Source organism: Arvicola amphibius, chromosome X (genome assembly GCF_903992535.2).
Source record: "Arvicola amphibius chromosome X, mArvAmp1.2, whole genome shotgun sequence".
Taxonomy (NCBI): Eukaryota; Metazoa; Chordata; class Mammalia; order Rodentia; family Cricetidae; genus Arvicola; species Arvicola amphibius.
In genome coordinates, this window is record NC_052065.1 from 135,557,638 (window position 1) to 135,583,616 (window position 25,979).

General features: G+C 48.5%; 1 protein-coding gene across 6 annotated transcripts in view; it reads left to right on the top strand.

Moving 5' to 3' along the window:
• The first annotated feature begins 3,132 nt into the window (after window positions 1-3,132).
• The window catches only part of Atp2b3 (ATPase plasma membrane Ca2+ transporting 3), a 49,876-nt gene continuing 27,029 nt past the window's right edge, over window positions 3,133-25,979 (top strand). For 2 of the 6 annotated variants that reach the window (XM_038316426.1, XM_038316428.1), the window contains exons 1-12: window positions 3,133-3,340; window positions 8,275-8,472; window positions 8,571-8,828; window positions 9,294-9,419; window positions 10,075-10,211; window positions 12,588-12,591; window positions 13,075-13,116; window positions 14,994-15,158; window positions 15,794-16,008; window positions 16,643-16,885; window positions 17,977-18,218; window positions 25,725-25,959. In XM_038316426.1, the coding sequence (XP_038172354.1) occupies window positions 3,133-3,340; window positions 8,275-8,472; window positions 8,571-8,828; window positions 9,294-9,419; window positions 10,075-10,211; window positions 12,588-12,591; window positions 13,075-13,116; window positions 14,994-15,158; window positions 15,794-16,008; window positions 16,643-16,885; window positions 17,977-18,218; window positions 25,725-25,959 (2,073 nt within the window). Of the gene's footprint in view, window positions 3,341-8,274; window positions 8,473-8,570; window positions 8,829-9,293; window positions 9,420-10,074; window positions 10,254-12,587; window positions 12,592-13,040; window positions 13,117-14,993; window positions 15,159-15,793; window positions 16,009-16,642; window positions 16,886-17,976; window positions 18,219-25,724; window positions 25,960-25,979 lie in introns of all 6 variants that reach the window. The other 4 variants (XM_038316424.1, XM_038316427.1, XM_038316425.1 and 1 more) reach the window with 3 other exon arrangements.

Sequence of the window (25,979 nt, forward strand, 5' to 3'; positions counted from 1 at the left end):
TCTGGGCGACTGTAGTTGTGACCTACAGATGCCTGCTCTGAAGAGCATGCAGCTATCTCAGTGTTCACTTCACACCTCAGGCCTAAGAGCACCCTTATTTCCAGGTGGGCAAAATGGCTGAAAAGATTAATGGACTTCCAAGGAGTAAAATCCTTCATCTGGCTTCCCTTTCCCAAAGAGTCCCTGTGGAGTCCTTAGGCAACTCAGCTGGGGACTTGCAGGTTCTCAGCTGGAGCTGTGAGGCTTCAAGCGTGGGGTGAGTGGATACAGTACTGAGCCCTCGCCTCTGAAAGCATCAAAGCCTGAGGCGAGGACTGGCCACCCCTCCACAAGGATTGAAAGAGCCTAAGGGCCAATGAGGACCCTTCTATGATTTCACTTGCCAGTACCTGGGTACTTATAGTCCTGTTGATCTGGCCTTTCCTCCAGCCTTGTCTGACTAGGGCCTAAGAAGCTGACTCATGGGCCGGGGGGATGGGGGGAGGTTGTGCCGACTAAAGACAGTGTCTACCCTGACAAACTAGACCCATTCATCTTCTCCAGCAGCCAGCAGGCTGTGGGTGGCGGAAGTAGTAGAGGACAGAATGCAAACCTGACAGGTACATCCAATTGCTTTTGCACTGGGACTCAGGGGAGCAGTAGAGCTCTGGTCAGAGACAGCAGGGGGAGAAGCACCCTCCGGTAGTCAGGACACCATCCTGAGCCAAGGCCACCTGGGGTAGGGGTTGGGGAAGGCAGGTATCAGTGGGAAGCTAACAAGCCTACCTTGAGGCTGCAGTCTCAATTTCCTCTAACTCTGTCATTTCCCTTAACCAAGCCTTGACTTCTTGCACTGACAATTGAGCGATACTTGTCACCCCCCTCCTGGGTAGTTGGCATGGCAAAATCACAGAGCACCAGTGGAAGGAGCATACTCTGCCCAGCTTCCTGTGTGCCCACTGCTTGCCCCTGTCATCCTGAGTCACTGCTTCAGGCTGCTGCTGCTCAACCAAGCAGAAGGGCCACAGTCCCTGTCTCTCTCCCCTGGCCTTGCTTAGCTGTGTCTCCTTTCAGTCTTTTTTTCTCTTTGTCCTTCCCTGAAACCCCGTCTGGAACTTTAGTTTTGTCAACCTCTAGCACAAAAAGTCAGTGCCTGCCATGTAATAGATACCATGTATATATATACATGTATATATATACATATTCGATAACCAACTGGAAAAACTAGTGGGAGAGGTGCACAGGATTGAGAGAATTGCATTTGCCATTTTCATCCCACAACTTCCAGAAGTGAAAGCTGGTCCATGTAGAACGTGATAGAACAGTTACTATTCGGATGCCCAAATTGTGAAAAGGTGACCAATTAGGACGAACATTTTCTAAGTGTCCCTCACCCTGCCCAGCAGACCTTGCAAATAGGCACATACACTTTTTCTTGAGAACCAAAGTCTCCATATTTGGAGCATGTATGGGAATGCTTCATTACCCACCGCCCCCCATGCCTGTGCTCTTCCTCTAGATGTGACATTCTCAGTTCATGGCACCCGATAGGGTTCAAAGGCTGTAACCCACTGGACCCTCCCGACAGTGAGGGCTATTTTAGCTGCATGAGAGCCTTTTATGCCTTTCTTCTAGGCTCTGGGTTGTTTTTTTGCCCTGGGTGGTTCTAGATCAGAAACCTAGATGAATATCTGAGCTCTGATCTTTGAGAGGATTGTTCTGAGCCACGAATTTTTTTCCCCAAGGTGAGAGGTCTAGTCCAGCCAAGCATGTTGCCAGGACAGTTGTTTACTGATGCAAAGGCCAAAGCCCTGTGCTCTGGGAATAAGTCAGTTCTAGGGGAACCAATATGGCAAGTTTGGCACGTGGCCCTGCAGGAGGAGGGCAGATCCAATAGGGCCTAAAGGCCCCACTGTCAGACCCCAGGAAGGCTGCAGGTGGCAGCTACAGGGGCAGCCATTTCTTGGTAAGGTAAGGAGCACTGGCGCGGAGGATAGGGAAATAAGAGCCTCAGGAAGCCCTGCAGAAGGGGGACATGCTATGACCTGCTGGGGGTCTGGATGGCTTTGTTTGTTTTGTTTTTTGGGTTTTTTTTTCATTTTGAGACAGGGTTTCTCTGTGTAACAGCTCTGGCTATTCTGAAACTTGCTGTGTAGACCAGGCTGACCTCGAACTCATAGAGATCCACTTGCCTCTGCCTCCCAAGTAGCTAGGAGTAAAGGTGTGCACCACCACACCCAGCTGGATATTTTCAGAAAGGCAAACCTTAGCTCCTTCATTGGGGTGTGGTAGCAACACACTAGGGAGCAGAGTGTCAGCAGAGTCACTAGTGACCTGTGGTTGCTTTGAACTTTCTCCTGCATGCCCTTCCTGGTCACCTCCACTTTGGTTCCCTTTATCCTTACTCTCTTTTACCTATCCATTTCTCTTTACCTCCTTCCCTCCCTCACCCCTTTTTCTGCTCTTCACTGGGCCTCCTCTCCACCTCCTATCCCCAGGAACCCCGAGGGTTGCGGAAACACCCTGCCCACTCAACCTTGACAAGGAGTGCAGCAGCTCCATTCCATGGCTCAGTCTATCCCCTGGAGCCCTGGACAACCCAAGCCTGAGCCACTGAGGACTTCTGGGGACTTAGATCATAGCAGTGGCCATGGGCAAGTGGCACTGGGCAAGAAGTAGGTGGGAGGGTCAAGCAAGAAGTGGTGATGGGCCCTGATCTCTTGTGCATATGAAGCAAGAGTAGCTACCGATGACCCCAAATTGCCTTACTTCAAGTAGGTTTCCAAATGGTTTAGAGAGGCAGTAAGAGCTGGCTGGTGCTGGTGGCAGAAAGGCCCCACTACTCCCTGCTTTCCCACCTAGCAAACCCTCTAGCTCTGGATGCTCATAATAGGCAGGACAATGGGGGCTGGTCTAGCGGGTCAATATGGCATTTGTGAGTCACAGAGTACACTGAATGAAGATGGGGAGAAACGTCCATTTTGTCTGCACCAGTCCCTTGACCTCTTCTTGCCTTGTTCTCCTCAGGTGTTCACATTTAGCCTCTTTCCCACCACCACCTTGCCTCACCTCAGCACTTGGATCTTAGGTGGCCACCTGTCCCTAACTGCGACTGAGTCAAAGCTGCACCTGTGAGAAGGCCTGACAGACAGGATGGGGGACATGGCAAACAGTTCCATCGAGTTCCACCCTAAATCCCAGCAGCAGCGGGAAATGCCCCATGTGGGTGGCTTTGGGTGCACACTAGCAGAACTACGCAACCTCATGGAACTCCGAGGTGCCGAGGCACTGCAGAAGATTCAGGAAGCCTACGGAGATGTCAGTGGGCTGTGCAGAAGGCTGAAGACCTCACCTACTGAGGGTAAGTTCATCGGGTTTGGGGAGGGAAAGGGATATCCTAGGAACTTGGGGTCTGCCTTACCCCGGAAGACAATTGGAGCTCTGTGCTGCTGCTCTGACTGGCTTGAACAGCTCGAGTTGACCCTTGGAGGAAACCCAGACCCTGACTGTTGCCTTCTGCTCAGTCACTTTGTCTTGACTGGAAGGTGCCTTGTGTAGGGGGTACTAAATTCTGAGGGTGTGAGTTGAGCCTCCTCCCACCCCACAAGAAAAAAAGAGAAGGAAGGGCAGCTGAGAACCACGAAGGTGGAGGGTTCAAATGGAAACCCTGGATTCTTTTCAAGAACCAGAGCAGTGTCAACTGTCTCCTACCAAAGAAGGAGGAAGCCATGGCCTCTGTTAGGGGGAGAGAAACTGAGAAGACATATGAAAATGACCTTTGGTCATAAGCACATATGAGCATAGATGAGCACACACGTACATAGTGACAGCAGTTGCAGGCTGTCCCAGTGAGGTGTAAGTCTGAGGCACTGCCAGGATCACACCAGTGGGCTTCCGGAGAAGAATCATGGTGAGAGTCCTCTAGAGTATCTAGAGCGGATACTCTGTGACTGTCCTCTTAGGTTAGGTTTTCAACTCCCTGGTGCCTGGGTCTGCTGTGAGACTAGGGTCACCAAAGAGCCAAATCTAGCCCCAGATTTCAAGAGTTGGAACCCTTTCTGGTTCATCTGACACTGGCCTAGCAGGATTGTGGGAGCTTACCCAACTTGATGCCAGGCCTGCTTCCCAGACACTGCTAATTGATTTTATCAGTCACCCATCTCAGTGGTGGCATTTTGGCCCACCCAGTCCTGCAAGTCCTAGCCACCACCTGGGTTCTTCCGGCTCCCTGGCTCCTCTGTCCTTCCCATTACCAGGCCTTGCCCATTCTTGTTTCTAAATCAGTCCTTTGGTTGCAACACTCACGCTCATCACCTCAAGCCTCCTTGTTCTGCCCTTGCCCCCATTCCGAGCCTCTAGGACACACACCAGATGCTCTTACTCTAGCCTCGCCCTAGGTGGATTGAAGAAAGCATCATGTATCCATAGGAAGTGGTACATGGGCCCAAGGGAGTATTAGAGATGGGAGAAGGCATGCCCAAGGGCCAGGTTAAGAACTCCAGGCAAGGTGGCCTCCCGGGGCCATCTGGATCTTCCTTAACTGTAGAGTTGCAGAGCTGCTACATCCATGGATAACCTATTCAGCCTGCCCACCACACATGCATACTCCAGCCTGAAGCACTGTTCTGCCAGGGCAGATGGCTGGGCTTCATGCCAAAGGCTCTCTTTCCATCCTCCTCCTTGCCCACCCACCCCCCTGAGGACTTGGGGCCTCTGGGAAGGCTGGGGTAGAGGGTCATTTAGCTACAAGGGCTCTGGCCTCTCCCAGATCAAAGGAAGCAGATGGGCTTCAGCTGGCAGCTCTTCCCTCTGCCTGTCAGGCCTTGTTAAATATTTAAAATGTCAAGGCCCCTGGGAACCTGCCCGATTCTGCCACAGAACGCCAAGGCTTGTCTGATGCCTATAAATGTGGTGGGCATGGAGAAGGGCAGGTGCCCAGGTAGGTGGCTCAGTCCCTGACAGGCCTCTGAGACCCTATGTCCCCATGGTAGCCCAGGAACCAGCCCTTCCCCCTAGCTCCTAGGACCCAGCTGTCTGGGGCCAGGAGCAGGTGATTCTCACTCCCCCATTTCCTCAGCGCAGCAAGCAGCAAGTCTGGAGCAGGCAGGCTCCTCAGCAGGCCTTCTTAATGGAAGGGGCAGACTTAACTGTACTTCCAGCCCCATGCCAATCCTCTGGAGCCCAGAAGGGGTTTGACAGAGGAAAAGCGGGCCAGGTAGGTATGTGGCATGTTGGTGGAGGGGACTTTGGCAGTTATTATCTCTGCAAAGATTCAGAAGGATTCTAGAACCCATCCTGAAAAAGGGTCTGCCTGCTGGTCAGGAACTTTCGGGTAGGCTAGTTAGGGGACTCTGCACCCTGCCCCTGTCTTATCTGCTCTCCACCGACAATCAAAAGAAGGAGGGAGCAGATTAGCTGAGAGCCTACACAATGTGGTCCTAATCCAATTCTGATGGCATCTGGCCTCTGCTCTGGGCAAACAGCCCATCTGTGTCCATGCCAACCACCCAGCCTCTGTCCCCATGTCTTGGACCTGCTAAGTGGGCACATGCTTGAAACCAGAAGAACCACAGCTGCCTTCTCTACCACACCCATAAGCGTTGGTGCCATGGCAGTTGTGACAGCTGTTGGGACCCCCAACCCTACAGAAAGGCCAAGGGTCAATCTGAAAGCAAGGGCTAGTCTCAGGCAGAGGGTGGGAGGGGAATTGCTGCAGTAGCAAGGGCAATGCAAGGACAAGGACAAGACAGAGGAGGGGAAGGAGTGAGTTTCTGCGGAAAAGGGACTAAGGGCCTCACTGGCTTTGGGAACAGTCTGGACATGTGAAGCAGGACAATCAGGAAGCAAAGTCACATGGTGCCATGGGTTTCAGGCGTTCTAGAAGCTAAAATGGATCACTTCCCCTCCCTGGGGGCTCCAGGTCAAGGGCAGTGTAGACCCTAAGTGTCTAGGAGCTTAGAGTTCTGGTGCATCCCTTGTAATGTTGCATCTTTCATAGCTCCTGCAATTGAAGGCGGAAAGGCTCAATCTGGGGAAAAGACTGAAGTCTCCCAGATACTCTACTTGGAAAGCTGTGGTGGGGGTAGGGAGCAAGCTGAGGAGGCCCAGCCTTTCTTCCTAACACCTTACTAGGAAAGCTGTGGGACTTCAGAAAGAGGTCTTTGGCCCTAGTAGAAATCTGAGATGCCAGCCCAGCCCAGGCTCAACGAGGGCAGGGAGAGAAAGGCAGGGACAGCTGCAGCCCTTCTTGGTGGGAAGGACACTGTGGCTGGATGCTATGGGCGTGCCAAGGCTGTGCTGCTTGCAACTTTTGCTCTTGTCAGTCCTTCCACTTCATTCAAGCTCTGCCCTGCTCCTCTGAGAAGGCCCACTGTCAGTGCTTCCTTATTGATGAGCAATCTGGGGCTGAGTCTTATTGCTTTCCTAAACTCTGCCTGCTGCGCATGCTCCATGGACCGGATGGCACTTTTGATCACCACTCAGCTCCTTCAGCAGGTGGTAGAAGCCATGCCAATGACTCTGGTGGGAACTTGAACCTACCACCCATCTACTAGGTGTCAGTGTAGAGCTGGTCCCTTTGTGGTGTAGCACTGGAGGCCTGGGTGAACCTAAGAAGGGGGCTGGATCAGCCTGCAGAGAAGTTTGCCAGCTAAGGGTAAGGCTGGCTGTGGCAATTTCTCACTTGTCTGAGATCTACATGGAGGTTACCTCCAGGGTCCTGGAGCCATGAATTAAGGCCTTCTCTGCTCCTGGACCCTACAGTGATTGAAGTGTCTCATGTTAGGCCTGAGAGGAGCTTCCCTTTCTTTCCCCTTCCTCCTCTTTCCTCTCTTTTCCTCTCCTGTTTTCTGCATGAGCCAGTGACAGTCCCCTTAGTCTTGGCTATCCCCATCTCCCATCCCAAGAAGGTGTTAGGTATATGGGAGTCACATGCCTGGACACTTCCTGGGCACTGTGGGCACCAGACCTTGGGTCATCCTATCTTCAACTCTGTGTCATGGTATCTCGGCCTGGTAGAACTCTGTTGTCCTTTCCTGGTGCTGGTCCTTTCAAACTCCAGCAGCCTCTGGAGCTGGTAAATAGAGTCCCGCCTCCTCCACTGCAGAACCGGCTCCCTGCATGACCTAGAGGATCAGTTCCTTAGGCAACAGCTAGCTATGAGAAACCATAAACCTCTGCCTTCGTTTCTTCCTGCAGGCTCCATACTTCCACCTTGAAGGACTTCCAAGCCTCCCTTTCATAAGACCTTATGTAGATCTCTGGAACTAAGAAATTGTTCTCACACTCATTCTCTCTGAGCCTTCTCTGGGAAACTTCTAGAAAGTAGGCCTCCATCCATGTCCAGAAGACATTGTTCTATCTTCCTCAACAGCTATGCTCCTGGATACACCCATGTCCCTGGTTCCCCTGCGCCTTTCCCCCTTTGCAGATCAGGCTGGGTAGCCCTGCATGTTTTTGGAAAAGGTAGGCCATAGGGTAGGGTGGTCAAGGTCCAAAGGCCGCCTCACTTTCAAGGTGCCAGGGTCTCAAACACAGTCCCATCTTTCATACCTGTGTGGGGCCTAGTGACCAGCACTCTCAAGGAGACATGGAATCTAAGTGTTAGGAGACAGATAACTTTGTCTGGCCAATTCTTTGGCACTTGGGTGAAACTGGGCTAATATTACCTGGATCCCCTTAATTTGTAGCCTCCCCACAAATCCGCTGAAGCCACTTAGATATTGATTCACCTCTCTACCCACCCTCAACCCAAGGAGCCCCTGGGTGCTCTGTTCTGCTCCTATCTCAGCTACCCTTTGCCACATAGCATCCTCCTGGGTCCTTGCTGTCCTTTCCTTTGTTGGGTGTTAACGCTTCCCTGCAAGCATCCCTCAAAGATAACTTTGACGCAGAAGTGACAGCAGACATGGAAGGTGCTAGTGTTTCAGCAATTGAGACATCCACAGGCCTAAGACCTCCTTCCCTAGACCTGCTGTCTTATAAGTGCATCAGGATATGCATACCCCTTTTCCTGGGTTACCATCTCTTCCTCAGGCTGGGTTCTCACTGTGAGGGCTGTGCTTGGTCCCCTATGCTTAGTCCTGTGCCTGCAGAAAGGCTTGTGGCACTTGGCCTGTACCACTCTGCATTCTCTAAGCATCCACTCTGGAGTTCCAGAGAGACAGGATTTAGCCAGAGAGCCACAAGGGTCACTCTTGCTGCAGCAGCAGCTTAGTCAGAGATGCTTATGGTAACAAGGGCTAGCCTGTGCCATCTTCTTCTGTGCTTCTGTCATTTTCCCGGCACACTGTGTAGGCCTGGCAGACAACACCAATGACTTAGAGAAACGCAGGCAGATCTATGGGCAGAACTTCATCCCTCCCAAGCAGCCCAAGACCTTCCTGCAGTTGGTATGGGAAGCCCTGCAGGACGTGACTCTCATCATCCTGGAGGTGGCTGCCATCGTCTCCCTGGGCCTCTCCTTCTATGCACCACCTGGAGAGGAAAGTGAAGGTGAGGGGTGAGGCTCTGGGCTAGAAAGGGGGGGGTCCCAGCACTTGGTTCCCATGACTTTACCTCTCGTTCATGTTCTCCTCCATCCTCGGACACAGCCTGTGGGAATGTATCTGGTGGGGCAGAGGACGAGGGAGAGGCTGAGGCTGGCTGGATCGAAGGGGCTGCCATCCTACTCTCTGTCATCTGTGTGGTGCTGGTCACGGCCTTCAATGACTGGAGCAAAGAAAAGCAGTTCCGAGGTCTTCAGAGCCGTATTGAGCAGGAGCAGAAGTTTACTGTCATCCGAAATGGACAGCTCCTCCAGGTCCCTGTGGCAGCACTTGTGGTGGGGGACATTGCCCAGGTCAAATACGGTAAGTGTACCCATCTGCTTCTACCTTGCCAAGAAAGCCTGAATGCCATTCTGAGAAGGGTGAGCCAAAGGAACCTCCCCAGCTTAGACTGTCTCCCCAGTAGTCTGTGTGTTTCCCCCCCACAGGGGCCTGGGATTGGAGCATGCAGGGTATGATTAGGGGCAGAAAAGAAATTTAAGATACAACAGTGCCCACAGGAAGCAAGCTGGCCTTAGCCTCTGGAGAGGTATTCTTCTACTACTAAAGGATACAAGTGTTGTCCCTGTTCTTTGAGAGCTGGACAACATGGTTAGATGTGGATGATTCCCCCCCCACACACACACACAAAAGAGGAGGCTGAAAGAAGAGAGACCCCCCAGTCCTCTCCCAGATGATAGGACCTACCCTGGTAAAGGCAGGAAGAAGAAAGGGTGGGGAGGTCCCATGGACCCATAGCCTTCGTTTCTGGCCTGGGATGGCCTATAGGAGACCTTCTGCCTGCTGATGGTGTGCTAATCCAAGGCAATGACCTCAAGATCGATGAGAGCTCCCTGACCGGTGAGTCAGATCATGTGCGCAAGTCGGCAGACAAAGACCCTATGCTGCTCTCAGGTAAGGGTTACCTTCTCAGCCAGCCCAATGTAAGGTTGCTTGAAAACCTGGCCCTAGTATCCCCAGGCAAGCCATCCTGCTGGACTTGCCTTAACTAGGATCTCCCTGAATAGCTCTTCTGAGAATGCTAACCACTGCCATGCCAGAGAGGTCACTGGAGACCTGGTGGTGTGGTTCCAGCCACAGGACAAAGAAATGAGACTCCACTGTTCAAGAGGGCCTTTGATATCATGAATGGGACATCTCAAAGGAAGGGCTTTCTGGGATCAATAGTGTGCTCTATCTTCATATAGACTCTGAAGACGACCCCATGTATGTTTTGTTCCTTTTCTAGAAGGTTCTCATTCAGCACACTTTTATCTTAATGGGAAATGTAATATGAAACTGAACAGAAAAACCAGAGGTCCCCTGGTGGGCCCTGTAATGGCTCAGACTGCTTCTGACAAAGACCCTCCAGTCTGTGGTACTTTGGCTCATTCCCACTACAGCAGGCCTATAAACAGGCTGCAGGCTAGATGGAGGTGTCAACAGCTACAGTGACTTCGGCAAGAGAAGTACCTGCCTCAGGGAAACCCTAAGAGCCAGCCTATGGGTACTGAGTGTGTCCTACCAGGTTGCGGAAATCTGTCTTAGTTCCTCTATGTTTCTGTGCCAGGCACTCATGTCATGGAAGGTTCTGGAAGAATGGTAGTAACAGCTGTTGGTGTGAACTCCCAGACAGGAATCATCTTTACATTGCTTGGAGCTGGTGGAGAGGAGGAGGAGAAGAAAGACAAGAAAGGTAAGGCAGCCGTGATTCCAATGTCCAGAGATGATGAGACAGCTTCCTTCTATGTTAATGTCCTTGCTTCTTCATCTGCCTGATGGCCAATCCTGGCTCCAGGGAGATGAGTGGAAAGCCACCACCTTCTTCTAATTCTTCTTGAGGATCCTTCTGGTATTTTTCCTAAGAGTCAGCAGGTCAATGACCCTTGTATGTGGGGCAGCTTTCCTTAGATAGCTATTCTATGATGGCTTTGGTACATCTGTCCCCAGGGTAAAGTGTGCTCACAGAAATGTGACCTCTTATCTCAACTTTGAAAGATACTGCTGGGATCTTCAAGCCCACCCTCAAAGTATTCAACTTCCATAGGGAAGATTCAGGGGTGGTCACAAAATCCAAAGTGGAAGTCTTCTGAGCAGATAGGGATAGGTCTCAAAATGACAGCCAGGACCAGAGGATGCCAGATGGCGGTGGACAGAGTAGGCTCTTTAGCAAGTGGTAGCCCTGTCTCTGAGGATAGCAATGGATAGAAACAGAGGATTTTGGAGAGTCCAGCTTCCTTATGACTCTGAGATCCCTGGCCAAAAGCTACTATACCGCCCCTTCCAGCCATGACACTCAAAACCATGGAGTTACAGAGCTTCCCCTTGTCAGGCCCTGCTCCTCTGTGACTCAGGCACACACCCTAGCTCTGGTGAGAAGTTTTCCCTTGGTTCTTTTCCACAGCCCCAGGTGACTATGGAGCAGACACTTCCAGATGCATGCCTGCCCATCTTAGAGGACCTGGAGCCACAGCAATCAGTTTTAGATTATACAGGGACAGACCAGCATGAGGAAGGACAAGTTAATAGTCCTGGCCTTAGGCTACTTCTTGAGGTCCCCTGTCTCTGGGAGCCTGGAGACATGACTGGCAGGGCTACAATCACTGAGAAGTTTCTATTATCCTTGTTCCCTGGCAGCCTGGTCCTGTGCCTCCCTGCATGGCCACCTCCCTGATGTTGACAGGCCAGGTCTTCTGCTACCTGCACCAAGTCCCCAATCTCCACTGAGCCCCTCCCAATGTTATCCCACAACTTTAATGTGTGCTCCAGGAATACACAGACAAATGATAGGTTAGTTTGAGTCCCCAGGCATGGTGACCTTACCTAGTGTCCTCTTGGTTCTGTTTGGTTGACAGGAACCACCTTCCACATAAATCCCTTTAGGAAATCCACTCCCTCCCCCTTGAAGCCAATGGTCTCTCCCTTGAGCTGCCATCACCTGCACTTTCCTGGTGTCCCTGGTGGCTCCTTTCCAAGCTCCTGGCCTCCTGTTCTATCTCTTAGATAGTCTTCACAGCTTGGGCCTAGGCCACTCCCTCCTCATTAAACTTGATCTTCTTTATCCAGACCCTCCAAGACAAGCTGCGTGCACTTCTCCAACACTGCTTGGCTGTGAGACTTAGGGAACTGGAGTGGGCCAGCTTCCTGGAGAAGTACCCAAGGGGCTCTGAGGAATAGCATCTATCTTGGCCAGTGCCCTCATCTTCTACTGTCTCACTTACTCCTGTGGTTCTGTCACCCACTGAGCATGCTCTGAAGCTGTTCCCTGTCAACCTGCCACCCTTACGTTCTATTGCTGTCTCTTATCATGACTCCTATATGCCCTTTTCTTCCTGAGTCCCTCCCTCCACTCCTGTGCTCTGCTTTACTCCAGGCTACCTCTTCTAGTCATGTTCAGTTTGCTTCCCAGCACCAGTATTGGGAAGTTCACAACCCCCTGTAACTCCAGCTCCAGAGGCCCCAAATGTCCTTTCCTGGTCTCCATTGACGTGGACACACACACAAATAAAAGAGACATAGGCACACTCATGCAAGCACACATGCATGCACACACATGCACACATGCAAAGAAGTCTCTTTCACCTCTAAACTACCCCTAACCCACAAAGGGGCCCTGGGCAAAGAGGGTCCAATATATGTTCTACTTATGGTTGGAGATGTCTCTCTCATTCTTGGGACCCCAGACTGTGGTTCCATTGCCTAGAAGCTACCCGATACTCTGTCTGTCTTTTGATTCCCCAGTGACATGAGCTACTGGGTAGAAACTGATCCTGTGCTGTCAGATTTCTCCCTAAATGGGGACCAGTGAAGATGTGGCTCTCAGATAAACTCCTCTAACTGCCACCTGAGCTGTGCAGCCCTCAGAAAGAGTGGCTGGCACTATGGGCTGTACCCAACCTGAGGCTTCAGACAGAGCCACCTGGAAGGTGTTTGCACCTTCTCCCTAGTGCTGCTAGGTACTCAGCACTTAGCCCTCCTTTGCACAGTGGCTGTGGACCTACAGTTTGGATGTGCCCACCAGGGCCCTGAAACAGACAGAACCCTGTCCCTTTAAAGGACACACATCTAGTAGTAGCCTCAGAGAAGAGTAGAGGGGTTGGGTTGGTTCAAGGCTTGGGAGTTACCTCCTGTTGGGTCTGAAAGATCAGATATTTAAGGGGAGTATATACCTTAAGGCAGCGGGCCTTCCAGAAACTGTCAACAGCTATTTCACCAGACCCAGAAACCACCCATGACTGGCTTTAGAGACTCACTGTGGAGCTGAGGTCAAGGCCCAGATGGAAACACTGGGTAGGAGCTTGGCCCAGGAGGCCCAGAGTATATGCAGTTAACATGTTCTGGGAGGTACTGACAGCTTGCTCCTGAAAAGTGTAGGACATCAAGAAAGCCCATCCATAGGCAAGGTCATGACTAGCAGCAATCAGGCCTTTCCTTTCCCTCATCTACCCCATGTAGCTACAAACTGCTATATGTGCCCAAGTTCTTCCTACTCTCCTGTGCTTCTGTGTATGTCATGACCACATGGGTGTTCTCAAGTCTCTCCGTGTCTGTCATTCCTCTTCCATTGTAGGCAAGCAGCAGGATGGGGCGATGGACAGTAGCCAAACCAGAGGTAACGTGTGTGCATGGCTCAGGGCTGCTGAGGAGCTTGTGGGGAGGAGGGAGAGAGGGGGGAATGGGGAGGGACCACCTACTGCCAAGGAAGAAGCAGCACCTAGAGACAGGTGAGTGGGCCCCAAAGTCCCATCCTGGCTTGGCAGTGAAGGGGACACCCTTGGAGGATGCTCCAGTTTCTACCAGACTCTGCTTCCATGAAGCCTAGATGAGCCACCTGGAAAACAACTGGTCAGTGCCAAGGCCGCCAGCATGGCTTGAACTTGTCCATGTATGAGAATTCCCCATAGACACCTGAGACCACTTTGGCCAAATAAGGAAACCGAGGCATAGAGAGGGTAACTTGTCAAAATCCCTAGGTGACAGCCCTATGAGTTTCCCAGGTAAGAGGAGTTAGCTAAAGCCTGGAAGATAGCTGAGATTGCTAGGGCTTTGCTGACAGGAGGCATCTGGCTCTGACCCTTGCTTGGTGGGATAACAGAAGGTAGGGACTCAAGGCTAGAGTGACCCAGCTACACAGGGTCTGGCAGGTCCTGAAGGCTGCTAGGAGGAAAGAGCTATGGTAAGTAGTTTCAAACTGCCAGGTGAGGTGAAGGGATGCAGAATAAGAGGAAAACAAACTGAAGCCAGGTGGTGGCGGTGCACACACCTTTAATCCAGCACTTGAGAGGCTGAGACAGGCAGATCTCTGTGAGTTTAAAGCCAGCCTGCTCTACAAAGTGAGTTCCAAGACAGGCTCCAAAGCTGTCTCAAAACCCTGTCTCAAAAAAAGAAAAGTAAAACCAACAAAAAAGTGTAGAGTTGTGCTATAATAGCCATAGTCACCTTTAGCTGGGTGGTGGTGATGCACACCTTTAATCCCAGCACTCGGGAGACAGAAGCAGGCAGAGCTCTGTGAGTTCGAGGCCAGCCTGCTCTACAGAGCTAGTTCCAGGAAAGCCAGAACTGTTATACGGAGAAACTCTGTCTCAAAAAACTAGAAAGGAAGGAAGGGAAGGAGAAAGGAAGGGAAAGGAAGAGAGAGAGAGAGAGAGAGAGAGAGAGAGAGAGAGAGAGAGAGAGAGAGAGAGAGAGAGAGAGAGAGAGAGAGAGGAAAAGACAAAGACAAAATGGGGGACACCCCCACAACTGCTAGGTCAAGTAGCCCCTTCCTTAGGAAGAGTGGAGGAAGCAGGTGGAGTGGACATGGTTATTTTTGGTAATGTAGCTGGAGAGTCCCGAGCCTGAGGACTGTGTAAAATTTGGCAAAGAGAGAGATGAGGAATCCATGTCACCACCACAAAGGCAGCAAGAATGAAAACTAAGGGGCCTATAAAAGAGGAGTGGAGCCACATGATCTAAGAGGGAGGTAGGGAAACATCAGGAGGAACAGAACAGGCTTGCCCACAGAGCCCATGGGAGGAGGCGAGCTGGGCAGGGTTGTCTAGGCTAAGAGGAGTATACACTAGGGCCCCTTAGTGTTCTTGAGGGGAAGTAGAAGTGGCTTGGATATCTGTGGGCAAATGAGTCAGATTTTGGTTCCAGAACATTCCTTGGACCAACCACAGGACTTCTTTCAGGTATTGAGTTTTGGGACATTACTGGACTGACCACCTTGTCTGTCACAAGTTCCTTATGCTAGTGTCTGTCCACCCTTCCCATAAAAGAACCATCTCTCTGTCCCACCTAGGACAATGCTGCAACTGCCTGCCTACCTCAGGAGGGCCTGGGCTTAGGATGCAACAGAAGCCTACAGATTCCCTTTGCAAAACTTGAAATTAAAAGTGCTCCATTGAATCACATATGATGAGACATGTCTTTCCTTGTGATAACCCTCTGTAGCCTCTTTACCCTTGATAGGCCCTAACTTCAGCCAAGGGTTTCCTCTATGTACAGCTAAGAAGCAGGATGGGGCTGTTGCCATGGAAATGCAGCCCCTGAAGAGTGCTGAGGGTGGGGAAATGGAGGAGCGAGAAAAGAAGAAAGCCAACGTACCCAAGAAGGAGAAGTCAGTTCTGCAAGGGAAGCTCACAAAACTGGCTGTGCAGATTGGGAAAGCAGGTATGTTCAAGCCAGAGACAGCATGCCAGGAGCCTGGGCGACACTGGGCTCCTGCAAGGAGTATGACTTCCAGATGCTGTGAGTGCAAAGGACAGAATATTGTCCTGGCCCTAGGAAAGTTCGTGTACAGAGAAATGGATAGTATTCCAGAAGAATGTCATATACTGTTGGGCCAGAGGTGCAGGCCAGAGCCAACTGTTACTGCCAAGGTCTGGCTTAGCACCCTCCACCCCAATAAGGCCTAAGCCACACACTCATGTATTACCTAGCAAATCCCGATTCAAGGTTTCTGGCCACATCATAGTCAACAGGTAGCCAACTTCACCAAGAGCCTGCTGGCCAGAGCCCCAAAATATGAGGGTGGCTAGTACCTCACAGATGTACTTTTCATACCCTTAGCTTTCTGTTCTTTACCCCATACTGTCCTGGGGAACTAGAGCAAAGGCTACCCTAGGACCTCTCACTCCATGGAGTCATCCTTCAAGCTGTTTATCCCAAAAGGTAACCCAAATCCATCAAGCCCTTACAACGAACGGCCCTGACTGGGCTCAGGCCAGCCATGGCTACCTTGACCTCAACTTTTCTTCCTTCTCTCCTCTCACCTCTTGTGGCCCCTCCCCATCATGGCTGGACAGGGTTGGTGATGTCTGCCATCACTGTCATCATTCTGGTCCTCTACTTTGTGATTGAGACCTTCGTCGTGGATGGCCGGGTGTGGCTGGCAGAGTGCACACCTGTCTATGTTCAGTACTTTGTGAAGTTCTTCATTATCGGAGTCACTGTGCTGGTTGTGGCTGTCCCTGAGGGCCTGCCTCTTGCTGTCACTATCTCTTTGGCTTACTCTGTCAAGGTAATAATACTACTACTTACAATTAATTCCATCACACAGACCCCAAAACTAGAGTGGGATGTCATCAAAGCACCTTAGGTGTGGTGGGGACTAAAGAAAGCTGGGGATGCTAAAGGATGGAAGGGTACTGGCTGAGATGGACTTCGATAATACACCCTAACAGACAGTCCCACTGTGCCCACCCATCCCTTGGACACAGTGAAGGAAACTAGAAAAGAAGCTGATGTTGAGAGAGACCTGAGTTTGGATCTGTAGACCACTGACAGGGAGATTCAGAGGAGCCAAGATGAAAAAGAACTAGTGCTGCTTATAGAGACAGAGACAGAGAGGCAGAGCCTCAGAAAAGGATTGGGGCCACTGGGAAGCAGCTGGAGAATAAAGAAGAACCAGGGGAGTGTGGAAGAGCACAGATGTTGGAGGCAATTGAAGAGGGAGCTCTGGCAGAAAGCATCCAAGTAAATCAAGCAGAGAGTAGCTTCTTGGAAGCTCACTGTTCCCCATCTGATGGTAGCCCTTGCATATTACTCTCTCAGTTTGATTACCACCCATCCCAGAGATGACCACGGTCACCAAATGCCTTTATCCTTATGAGTAAACAACTAAGTACCCCCCACTTCATCTTTGCTCTTTACAGAAAATGATGAAGGACAACAACCTGGTACGCCACCTGGATGCCTGTGAGACCATGGGCAATGCCACAGCCATTTGTTCTGACAAGACAGGCACACTTACCACCAACCGCATGACCGTGGTCCAGTCCTACCTAGGAGACACCCACTACAAAGAGATTCCAGCTCCCAGCGCCCTAACCCCCAAGATCCTTGACCTTCTGGTTCATGCCATCTCCATCAACAGTGCCTACACCACCAAAATACTAGTAAGCAAGGCCAGGAGGGCAGATGAGATAAGGGGGCAGGACTGGTGCATGGCATGAACTTCTCTAAGAGACTCACTGGGCTTACTTATAAATCTTGGGGTGCTGAGAAAGTAACTAAGTGGTATTGGTAAAGAATTTGCCTAGTGAACATGAAGTTTTCCCAAAATGGTTTGCCCCATTATACTATTAAAAGAAACACAGACCAGGGGAGAAGAGTGTAGATGGACTTTTTCATCAGGACCATTGGCTCCCCATTAATGGCATGAAGATTCATTATTAATTATGAAAGCTCAGCTGATAGCTTAAGCTTGTTTCTAACTATCTCTTACAACTTAAATGAACCCATTTCTATTAATTTACTTTCTGACTCATGGCTTTATTACCCCTTCTCTGTAGTGCTCATCCTGCTTGTTCAACATCCCTGGCATCTCTGCCTTCTTCTTCCCAGTATCCTCTCTGCCCAGAAATCCTGCCTAACTATTAGCCATTCAGTTTTCTTATTAAATCAATCGGAGTCACACATCTTCATAGTGTACAAAAAGATTATTCCACAACAGAAATGCACAAACCAAGGTTAAGGAGATATACCAGTCAGTAAATTGCTTGCCTTACAAGCATGAAGACTTGAATTCACTTACCAGAACCTATGTTTAAAAAAAAAAAAGCTAGGCAGAAGCCTACTTGTACTTCCAGCACTGAGGAGGCAGAGACAGGCAGATATCAGGGGCTCCAGGTTAGTGACAGACCCCATCTCAACAAAACAAGAAAAACTACAGATTTTCAAGAGGAACCTTTAGGATGCTGGTTGCCTTTGTCCCTGTCCTTGGTATTACAGAGTACTCTTGATACTAAGAGGGGTGGGTTGTTCTGGAAGTCCTTTCAAAGCATGCTAAATGATGGAAAACCTACCTATAAAGGGCCACTTTGCAGTCAAGTCATGGCCTGTGTAGTCAACAAGGGTGGCCTTACTCTGTTCCGTGCCTCTGCCTCCTAGCTACATGATAGTCAAAGCCAAATGGGAACCTTGGCTTTGGAGATGGAACAGAGGGTACTCTGGGTCCTGATGCCAAGTTGACTGTCCTTTCCTACAGCCTCCAGAGAAGGAAGGCGCTCTCCCACGCCAAGTGGGCAACAAAACAGAGTGTGCTCTGTTGGGCTTCATCCTGGACCTGAAACGAGACTTCCAACCTGTACGGGAGCAGATTCCAGAAGATAAGCTTTACAAAGTATACACCTTCAACTCAGTCCGCAAGTCCATGAGCACGGTTATCCGCATGCCTGATGGTGGCTTCCGCCTCTTCAGCAAGGGAGCCTCAGAGATCCTGCTCAAAAAGTGAGTGGGTAACAGGAAGGATCCAGGGGCTGGGTGGCTGAAAGCTAGCTAAAGGGTACAAAATTTCTTGTTTTATTCTTATGATAAATAGATCTAACACAATATTGACCATGTTAGCCACTTTAAAGTATACAGTTCAGTAGCATTAAGTATATTACTAATGTTTGCAGTCATCACCTGTAGGCGGAAGCTGTTCATTTGTTCCCAGACACCCAGACCTGAAATAATCACATAGAGACTATATTAATTGCAATACTGTTTGGCCAATATCTTAAGTATATTTCTAGCTAGCTCTTACATCTTAAATTAACCCATTTCTGTTCTTTTATATTTTACCACAAGGTTGAGGCCTACTGGTAAAGTTCTGCCATCTGTGTCCTTCGGTGACTACATGGCATCTCCTTGACTCCACTTACTTTCTATATCCCTGTTTAGATTTCCCACCTGGCTTTACTCTGTGAAGCCATTGGCTGAAAGTAGCTTTTTTTATTATCCAGTGGCAATAAAACATGTTTACAGAATACATCAACTCCCCTTTTATGTCTAAATGAAAAGGAAGGTTTTAACTTTAACATAGTAAAATTACATATAACTAAACAGGTATCAAGTAAGAATTACAGTTACAATATTTAGTCCATTTACATTTGTCAAATTAAGGAAAATACTCTATCATTTATCCTATCATTGTGAGTCTAAAGATTTATATCTAATCTATCTTTCATAATTATAACTGTCTATTCTTCAACTCCATCAAAGACTCAAGAAGGATATAAAATTACCTAAGTAAACAGGAAGTGCATTGTAAGTAACTTCCAAAACTCTAGAATTGACAGAAACATCTCTCTGCCTGGACAGTCACCCAAACTTCTTCTGTATCATTGAGGCATCCATCTTCAGCCTGCAGTCTCATAGTATCCAGCAGACTTTTCCTTGGAGCAGGAAATTTCAAAGACAGTTTCGCCTGTATTGGCAGTTTGTCAGTCACTTTCTTCTGTGTCCTGCAGAATGTCTGGCAGACTCTTTCATGAATCAGGAATCCTGAAGGACTGTCTCACCTTCTTTAGTCCAGGAAGGAGCGTGTAGCACATAAACCCTTTTATCTGACTAAAAACTAAATCTGCTACGCAGAGCATTGCACAGCCTAAAAACACCTCTGTGTATGGCAGCAGGAACCCGCCATGCTCTCCTGCCTGTGCACTCCTAGCAGTCCTGATCCTGCTGCCTGCTCAGGTTGGGAGTGGCGAGCAACAAACATGGTCTCAACTAGTTTCCTCTAGACCCTGAGTGGGCACATAAGCATCCAGACCTAAAGTGGGAGGTGGGCATCAACCCCCAAATGTTCGTTGGGCACCATTCTGTAGGCAGAGGCTGTTCATTTGTTCCCAGCCACCCAGACCTGAAATAATAACACAGAAACTATATTATTTGCAACATTGTTTGGCCAGTAGCTTAAGCGTATTTCTAGCTAGCTCTTACATCTTAAATTAACCCATTTCTATTATTTTATATTTTACCATGAGGTTGTGGCCTACTGGTAAAGTTCCAGCATCTGTCTCCTTCAGCAGTTACATGGCATCTCCTTGACTCTGCCCACTCTCTCTCTCTCTATCCGTGTTCGAATTTCCCACCTGGCTTTACTCTGTTAAGCCATTGGCTGAAAGCAGCTTTTTTATTAACCAATGGCAATAAAATATATTTACAGCATACAGATGTGAATCCTACATCACTATCACCACTATGGAACTCCAAAAGATCTCCACTACCCCCAAAAGAAACACTAGGCCCCATTAAGGAGATTTTCCCACCCCCTCTCTACCTCTGAAAACTTCTGGCCTATCCTTGCAGTTTCACCTGTCCCAGAGACTTCATAAAAATGGGATTCTGTACTTTGTAGCTTTTGTGTCTAGCTTCCATCATAGTTCATAATGTCCTCAAAGTTCCTTTATCAGAACTCCACTCCCATTTGAAGGCTGAGCAATCTTCCATTGTATGGATGACACCACATTTGGTTCAACCATTCATCTATTGTCAGACACCCAGATTCTCTCTACATTTGGGCTCTTGTCATTCAAGTACAGATACGAGTTTGAACACACATCCTCAACCCTTTGGGGTATACACTGTGTCAGAATACTTGTTCTAGCTACATCACATGATGAGTCAGGAAGATGTCTTGAATCTAGGAGTTTGAGGCCAACATGAGCAACATAGGGAGGCCCTCTCCTCCAACCACCACCAAAAAAGGAGAAAAATCAACTCATAAAAGATTTATTTAGAATTATAATTTTAAAAGTTCAGTTCATGGTCAGTTATCCCCATTGCCTATGGAGTTGTGAAACCATGGCAAGGAGTATATGGTGAAGCAAACGGCTAGGAAAAGAACAAGGAAGAGGAAGAGACCACAGTGCCACAAATCTCTTCAAGAGTAATGAAGATCCCCCAATGTCCTAAAATTTTCCTAAAATGACCCCATGTTAAAGGTTGTACCACCTCCCAATAGCATGAAAGTGGAGATCAACCATTTGATCATCCCTGCCCCTCAAACTGTCCACTCCCAAGATTCCTCCATGTCTTAACTATTCCAAAAGTCTAAGTTCAAAGTCTCATTTGCACTTAGTATTGAGTCCCTAAAAATTCAAACAACAATTATTTTAACATACAATGGCACAGAGTCAATATTCCCATTCAAAAAGGCAGGAATGGAAGGAAGCATAGTGAGTGCAGATTGAACCAAAGCAAAACAGAAGATGAAAACTTGTGGCTCCATGTCCAATAACATCTGAGCCATGTGGTAGCAGCCCCCCCTCTTCTCTCTCTCTCTCTCTCTCTCTCTCTCTCTCTCTCTCTCTCTCTCTCTCTCTCTCTCTCTCTCCAGCTGAATTTCCTATTTCCTACAGCTTTCTTCAGCAGGAGTTACATAGTCTGAGAATCTGTAACTTCCTGCAATCTCTACAGTAGCTTCAGCCTCACCCTCACAGCTGTGTGCACTGCCCAGAGGGATCCTAACACAACCACACATCTATCTCCTGGTTCCCCAGACTTTCCTTTAAAATCTAGGTGGAAACATCCACAACTCTGCAACTCTTGCATTCTGAACCTCTGCAAAATCACCACATGGGAGATGCCAAGGCCTTCCACTAGTTTGAGCTACATCTGGACCCACTTGAACCTCAGCTGCAGTGACTTCTGGGTTTCTTCCTGGGTGAATGAGTAGGACAAGCAGGACATCCTAGAGCTGTCCCCTCAAAAGACTCTGCCTAGAAAGTCTTTAAATGCAATTAGTATTTATGCATCCCTGAACTGTGGTGGCTGTGGCCTTGCTCATTTATAAGATTCTGTCCAGACATCGTTCCTATAGTATCAGGGTAATGCTTGCCCTTTTGAGATGGCACTACCACTTCAGCAACGTCCTCTTGCCTGGAACGTTATAGCACATCTTCTCTGGATAAACTGCAAGTCTTCTTGTAAAAACATTTAAAATTACATTTGGGGTGTGTGTGTGTGTGTGTGTGTGTGTGTGTGTGTGTGTGTGTGTGTGTGTTGTGTGTTTACGTACACACACAATATGTGGAGACCAGAAGACAAATGTGAGCATTAGTTCTCTCCTTCCACAATGTGGGTCCTGGAGATCAAAGGAAGTCATCACGCCTGAAGGCAAATGCCTTTACCTGATGAACCATCTCACCAGGCCTCTCTTCCTTCTTACTCTGATCACATTAAATTAGGCTTAAAAAAAATCAACCACAGACTGAATGCTGGGATGCTTGAAATTTCCTCTGCCGGATTAATTAGTCTACCCTCCTTTATATTTAACCTCACACTGAGTGTGACGGCATGGACGAAAGTGTAGACAAGATCTTTTCCATAGCGTAATACAAATGGTTTCCAGTGCAAGTATCAGTCCTTGTTCTCATCTGCAAGCTTGCAAGCACAGGCTTTACTGTTTGCATCCCTACCAGCATTCTAGTCCTCTGAGTTCTCAACAGAACTACCTGTTAAAGTCTGCTTACAATTTACAGTTCTTAAATACTAGTAAGGATGAGGAGATATTAGAATATTTCTATGTTGCTGGTGGCAACATAAAATAGTAGTATTGCCATGCCTGGGGAGGTAACTCACTTGTTAAAGAGCTTGCCACACCAAGCAAAAAGATCAGTATTCTAGCCAGGTGGTGGCACACACCTTTAATCCCAGCACTTGGGAGGCAGAGGCAGGTGGATCTCTGAGTTCTGAAGCCAGCCTGGTTTACAGAGCAAGTTCCAGGACAGCTAGGGCTGTTACACAGAGAAACCCTGTCTCCAAAACAAACAAACAAACAAAAAACAGAAGAAAAAAGGTGGGTATGTAACTTGGTCCTTGGAGAGAAGGGAAGGGGCAATGGTGGTAGGGAGAGAGACACACAGATAACTGGATCTCATTGGCCAGCCATTCTAGCCAAGTAGATGAGCTCCAGATTCAGTAAAAAACCCTATTCAAAGAAATAAGGTGGAGGTAATTGAGGAAGACATCCAAGGTGACCTTTGGCTTACACATGCACACACACACACACACACACACAAACACGTACATATAGTACACACACACACACCACACTAATAGTATCATTTTGGAAAATATTTTTATATTTTATATGGTTTCTCAGGAAGTTAAACATGGCACTACCATGTGACCAAACAGTTTTATTTCTTGGCTTATGCTTGGTAATTCACTTTGATTGTCACCTTGATTGTACTGAAGGATATTTAGAAAACTGGTACCTAAAACTAGGATCATTGCTGTCACCAGGCCTGATCCTGTGAAGGAAAACTTAGGATTGACTCGTAATAAGAGTTAGGAACATTTGGAAACGTACACTAGAGAGCTGTTTTTGTGTTTTTAAAAATCCTTGCTATATACTGACTACTAAATCCTCATCAAACATATAATTTTCTCTTTCCACTCTCCTTACAGTGCCTGTAGATGCACAGATATTTTCAAATCATGATGAAATGCAATTTGTCTGTTTTTGCTGTTGATGTTTATGTGGGTTGCTTTTGGCTTACTTGGTTATCTTTAGTTTTTATTACATTTATTTTTAAATTGTTGTTGATTTATGTGTATGGATGTTTTGTCTACATGTATGCCTATGTACCAAGTATGTACTATGCCCATGAAGGCCAGTGGGGGCATTGGATCCCCTGGAACTGGGGTTACAATAGTTATGAGCTGCCATGTGATTGCTGGAAATCAATCCAGAGTCCTCTTAACAACTGAGCCATCTTTCCAGCCCCTATTTTTTCAGTATATGTGAGGTTTTTCCTATATGTATGGCTGTGCACCACATGCATGCAGTGCCTGTGGAAACCAGAAGGGGCATCAGAACACCCCCCCCCCAGAACTGGAGTTACAGGTAATTATGTAGGTGCTGGGAATCAAACCCCTATCCTCTCTAAGAGTAGCCAATGCTCTTAACTGCTGAGTCATCTCTCTAGTGCCTACTTTATTATTTACTGTTTGTGTGAATTCATGTGTGTCACACACACATGCATATTTACACACAAGTGGAAGTCACCAGACAACCTGTAGTAGACTGTTCTCTCCCTCTACCATGTGGGTCCCCAGGATTGAACTCGGGTCATCAGGCAGGAATCAAGCACCTTGACCCTCTGAGCCATCTCACCTGTCCCCATTTGGTTTGTTTTCTGAGACAGACTCTCCACTCTATAGCCTAGGCTAGCTTGGAACTTGCGGTCCTTCTGCCTTAGCTTCTCGAGTTCAGGAAAAACAGGTATGTGCTACTATATCTGTAGCGGGGTTTCTTTCAGAGATGATAAAAATATTCTAAAGCTGACTGTGGTTATGTTTGTGTGCATCTGAAGATATACTAAAAATTGTTGAGTTGTGTATGGGTGAATTGTATGGTTTGTGACTTGCATCTCAATGAAGAAGAAGGAGGCATATCTGCTTCTCCTACTCCTTCTCATCCTGCATACTTCCCCTTGGTCTTGGCCTTTCTCTTTTCCTGAATCCCTCTGCCTCACGCACATGGCTTTTGTCATCTACACTCAAGGCCTTGGAAACAGAATCTCCAAGAGGACACCAGGGTTCTCTTCCCCCAGGCTCAGTCTGCCCCATGCTCTCAGCAGATCTGACCACCAAATACATCTCTACTTGGTTGCCTTACTCAGAATACTGTCCCCAAACAGCCCAGTCAGCCTTTGCAGCCCATAGTGAAGGCCACCTCTCACCTGAAGCACTCCCTACTGGGGTAAGATGAAATGCTACATTTGAAGGCCCTGGTTCTCTTTCTGTGCTGCTCCTTTGATGGGTACTGAGGCTGGCCACCAGCTACTCTGCCCTTTGCTGCCCGGGACATAAGGAAGTTACTACTCTGTCCTCCCAGCTCAACCTCCTCATATAATATGAGGATCCTGGAAATATGAACCTCCCAGGAGTGTTGAGAATTATATGAGTGAATCCATGACCCTAGGAAGATGTCAGCCTATGGTGGCTTTTGTTAGTTTCTCTCTGTCACCCCCCAACCTTGATAGCCAGCTTTTCCAGTCTTGTGACACCTTCCAAATGAGGCCCCATTAAGTTCAACTGTAACTCTGCTGTAGCTGCCTTCCCTAGGCCTGTCCCCTTTGAAGCTCCCAGACTGTCAGAACTGGGACTGAGGCAGCTATAGCTACATGTTGTTCCTGCTCCACTCTTTCAGAGGACTGTTCATTACTTTTGGGTTCCACCTACATTCCGCATCCTTGTCCTATAGAGTCTGTAGGGGAGCTACCATAAGCTTTAGGCTTCCACCTCTCACCTGGCTATCTTAGCCAGCCAGGGTGTGAGTGTTCACAGGCTGCTGTAACAAACGGCCCTATGATGCCTTAAGATAATGAAGTCTTAGGCTGATAAGATAAATGAATTGGTAAAGTTCTTGCCTCAAAAACACAAGGGCCTGAGTCTGATCCTCAGAAGCCATGTAAAAAGCTGGGTGTGGTGATCCTTATAATTCCAACCTTGGGAAAGCAGAGCAGAGATGGTTGATCCTTGGGGCTCTCTGACCAGTTAGCCTACCCTGCTCGGCAAGTCTAGGCCAGTGAGAGACCCTGTCTCTAAAACAAAACAAATAACAACAGGTGGACAGTGACTGAGGAACAATACCCTAGTTTTGACTTTTGATTTACACACACACACACACACACACACACACACACACACCAACATAAACTTATTACTTCACATTTCTAGTGGCTAGAAATCGAAAGTTAAGATGTGAGCCAGCTGTGCTCTCTCTGCGAGTGGGAAGGGAGGATCTTTGCTTGCCTCTCCCGAATTCTGATGCTTAGAAGGCATCAGTCCTATTTCTTACCTGTGGTCACATTACCTTCTCCCTGTTTGTGCACATCTGCATCCTCTGTTCTTTGGAATATCATTAGTTAAAGTACCATCATAATCCATTATGTCTAGCACTATTTCCTCTTGTTCACTCCCCGTTCCTGCCTCACCCTACCACCCCTCCCCTGCCAGGTGTACCAACATCTTAAACAGCAATGGTGAACTCCGAGGATTCCGTCCTCGGGACCGGGATGACATGGTGAAGAAGATCATTGAACCTATGGCTTGTGATGGCCTCCGCACCATCTGCATTGCCTACAGGGACTTCTCTGCAATCCAGGAGCCCGACTGGGACAATGAGAATGAGGTGGTGGGTGAGCTTACCTGCATAGCCGTCGTGGGCATCGAGGATCCTGTGCGACCTGAGGTAGCTGCCCCTTTTCTGGA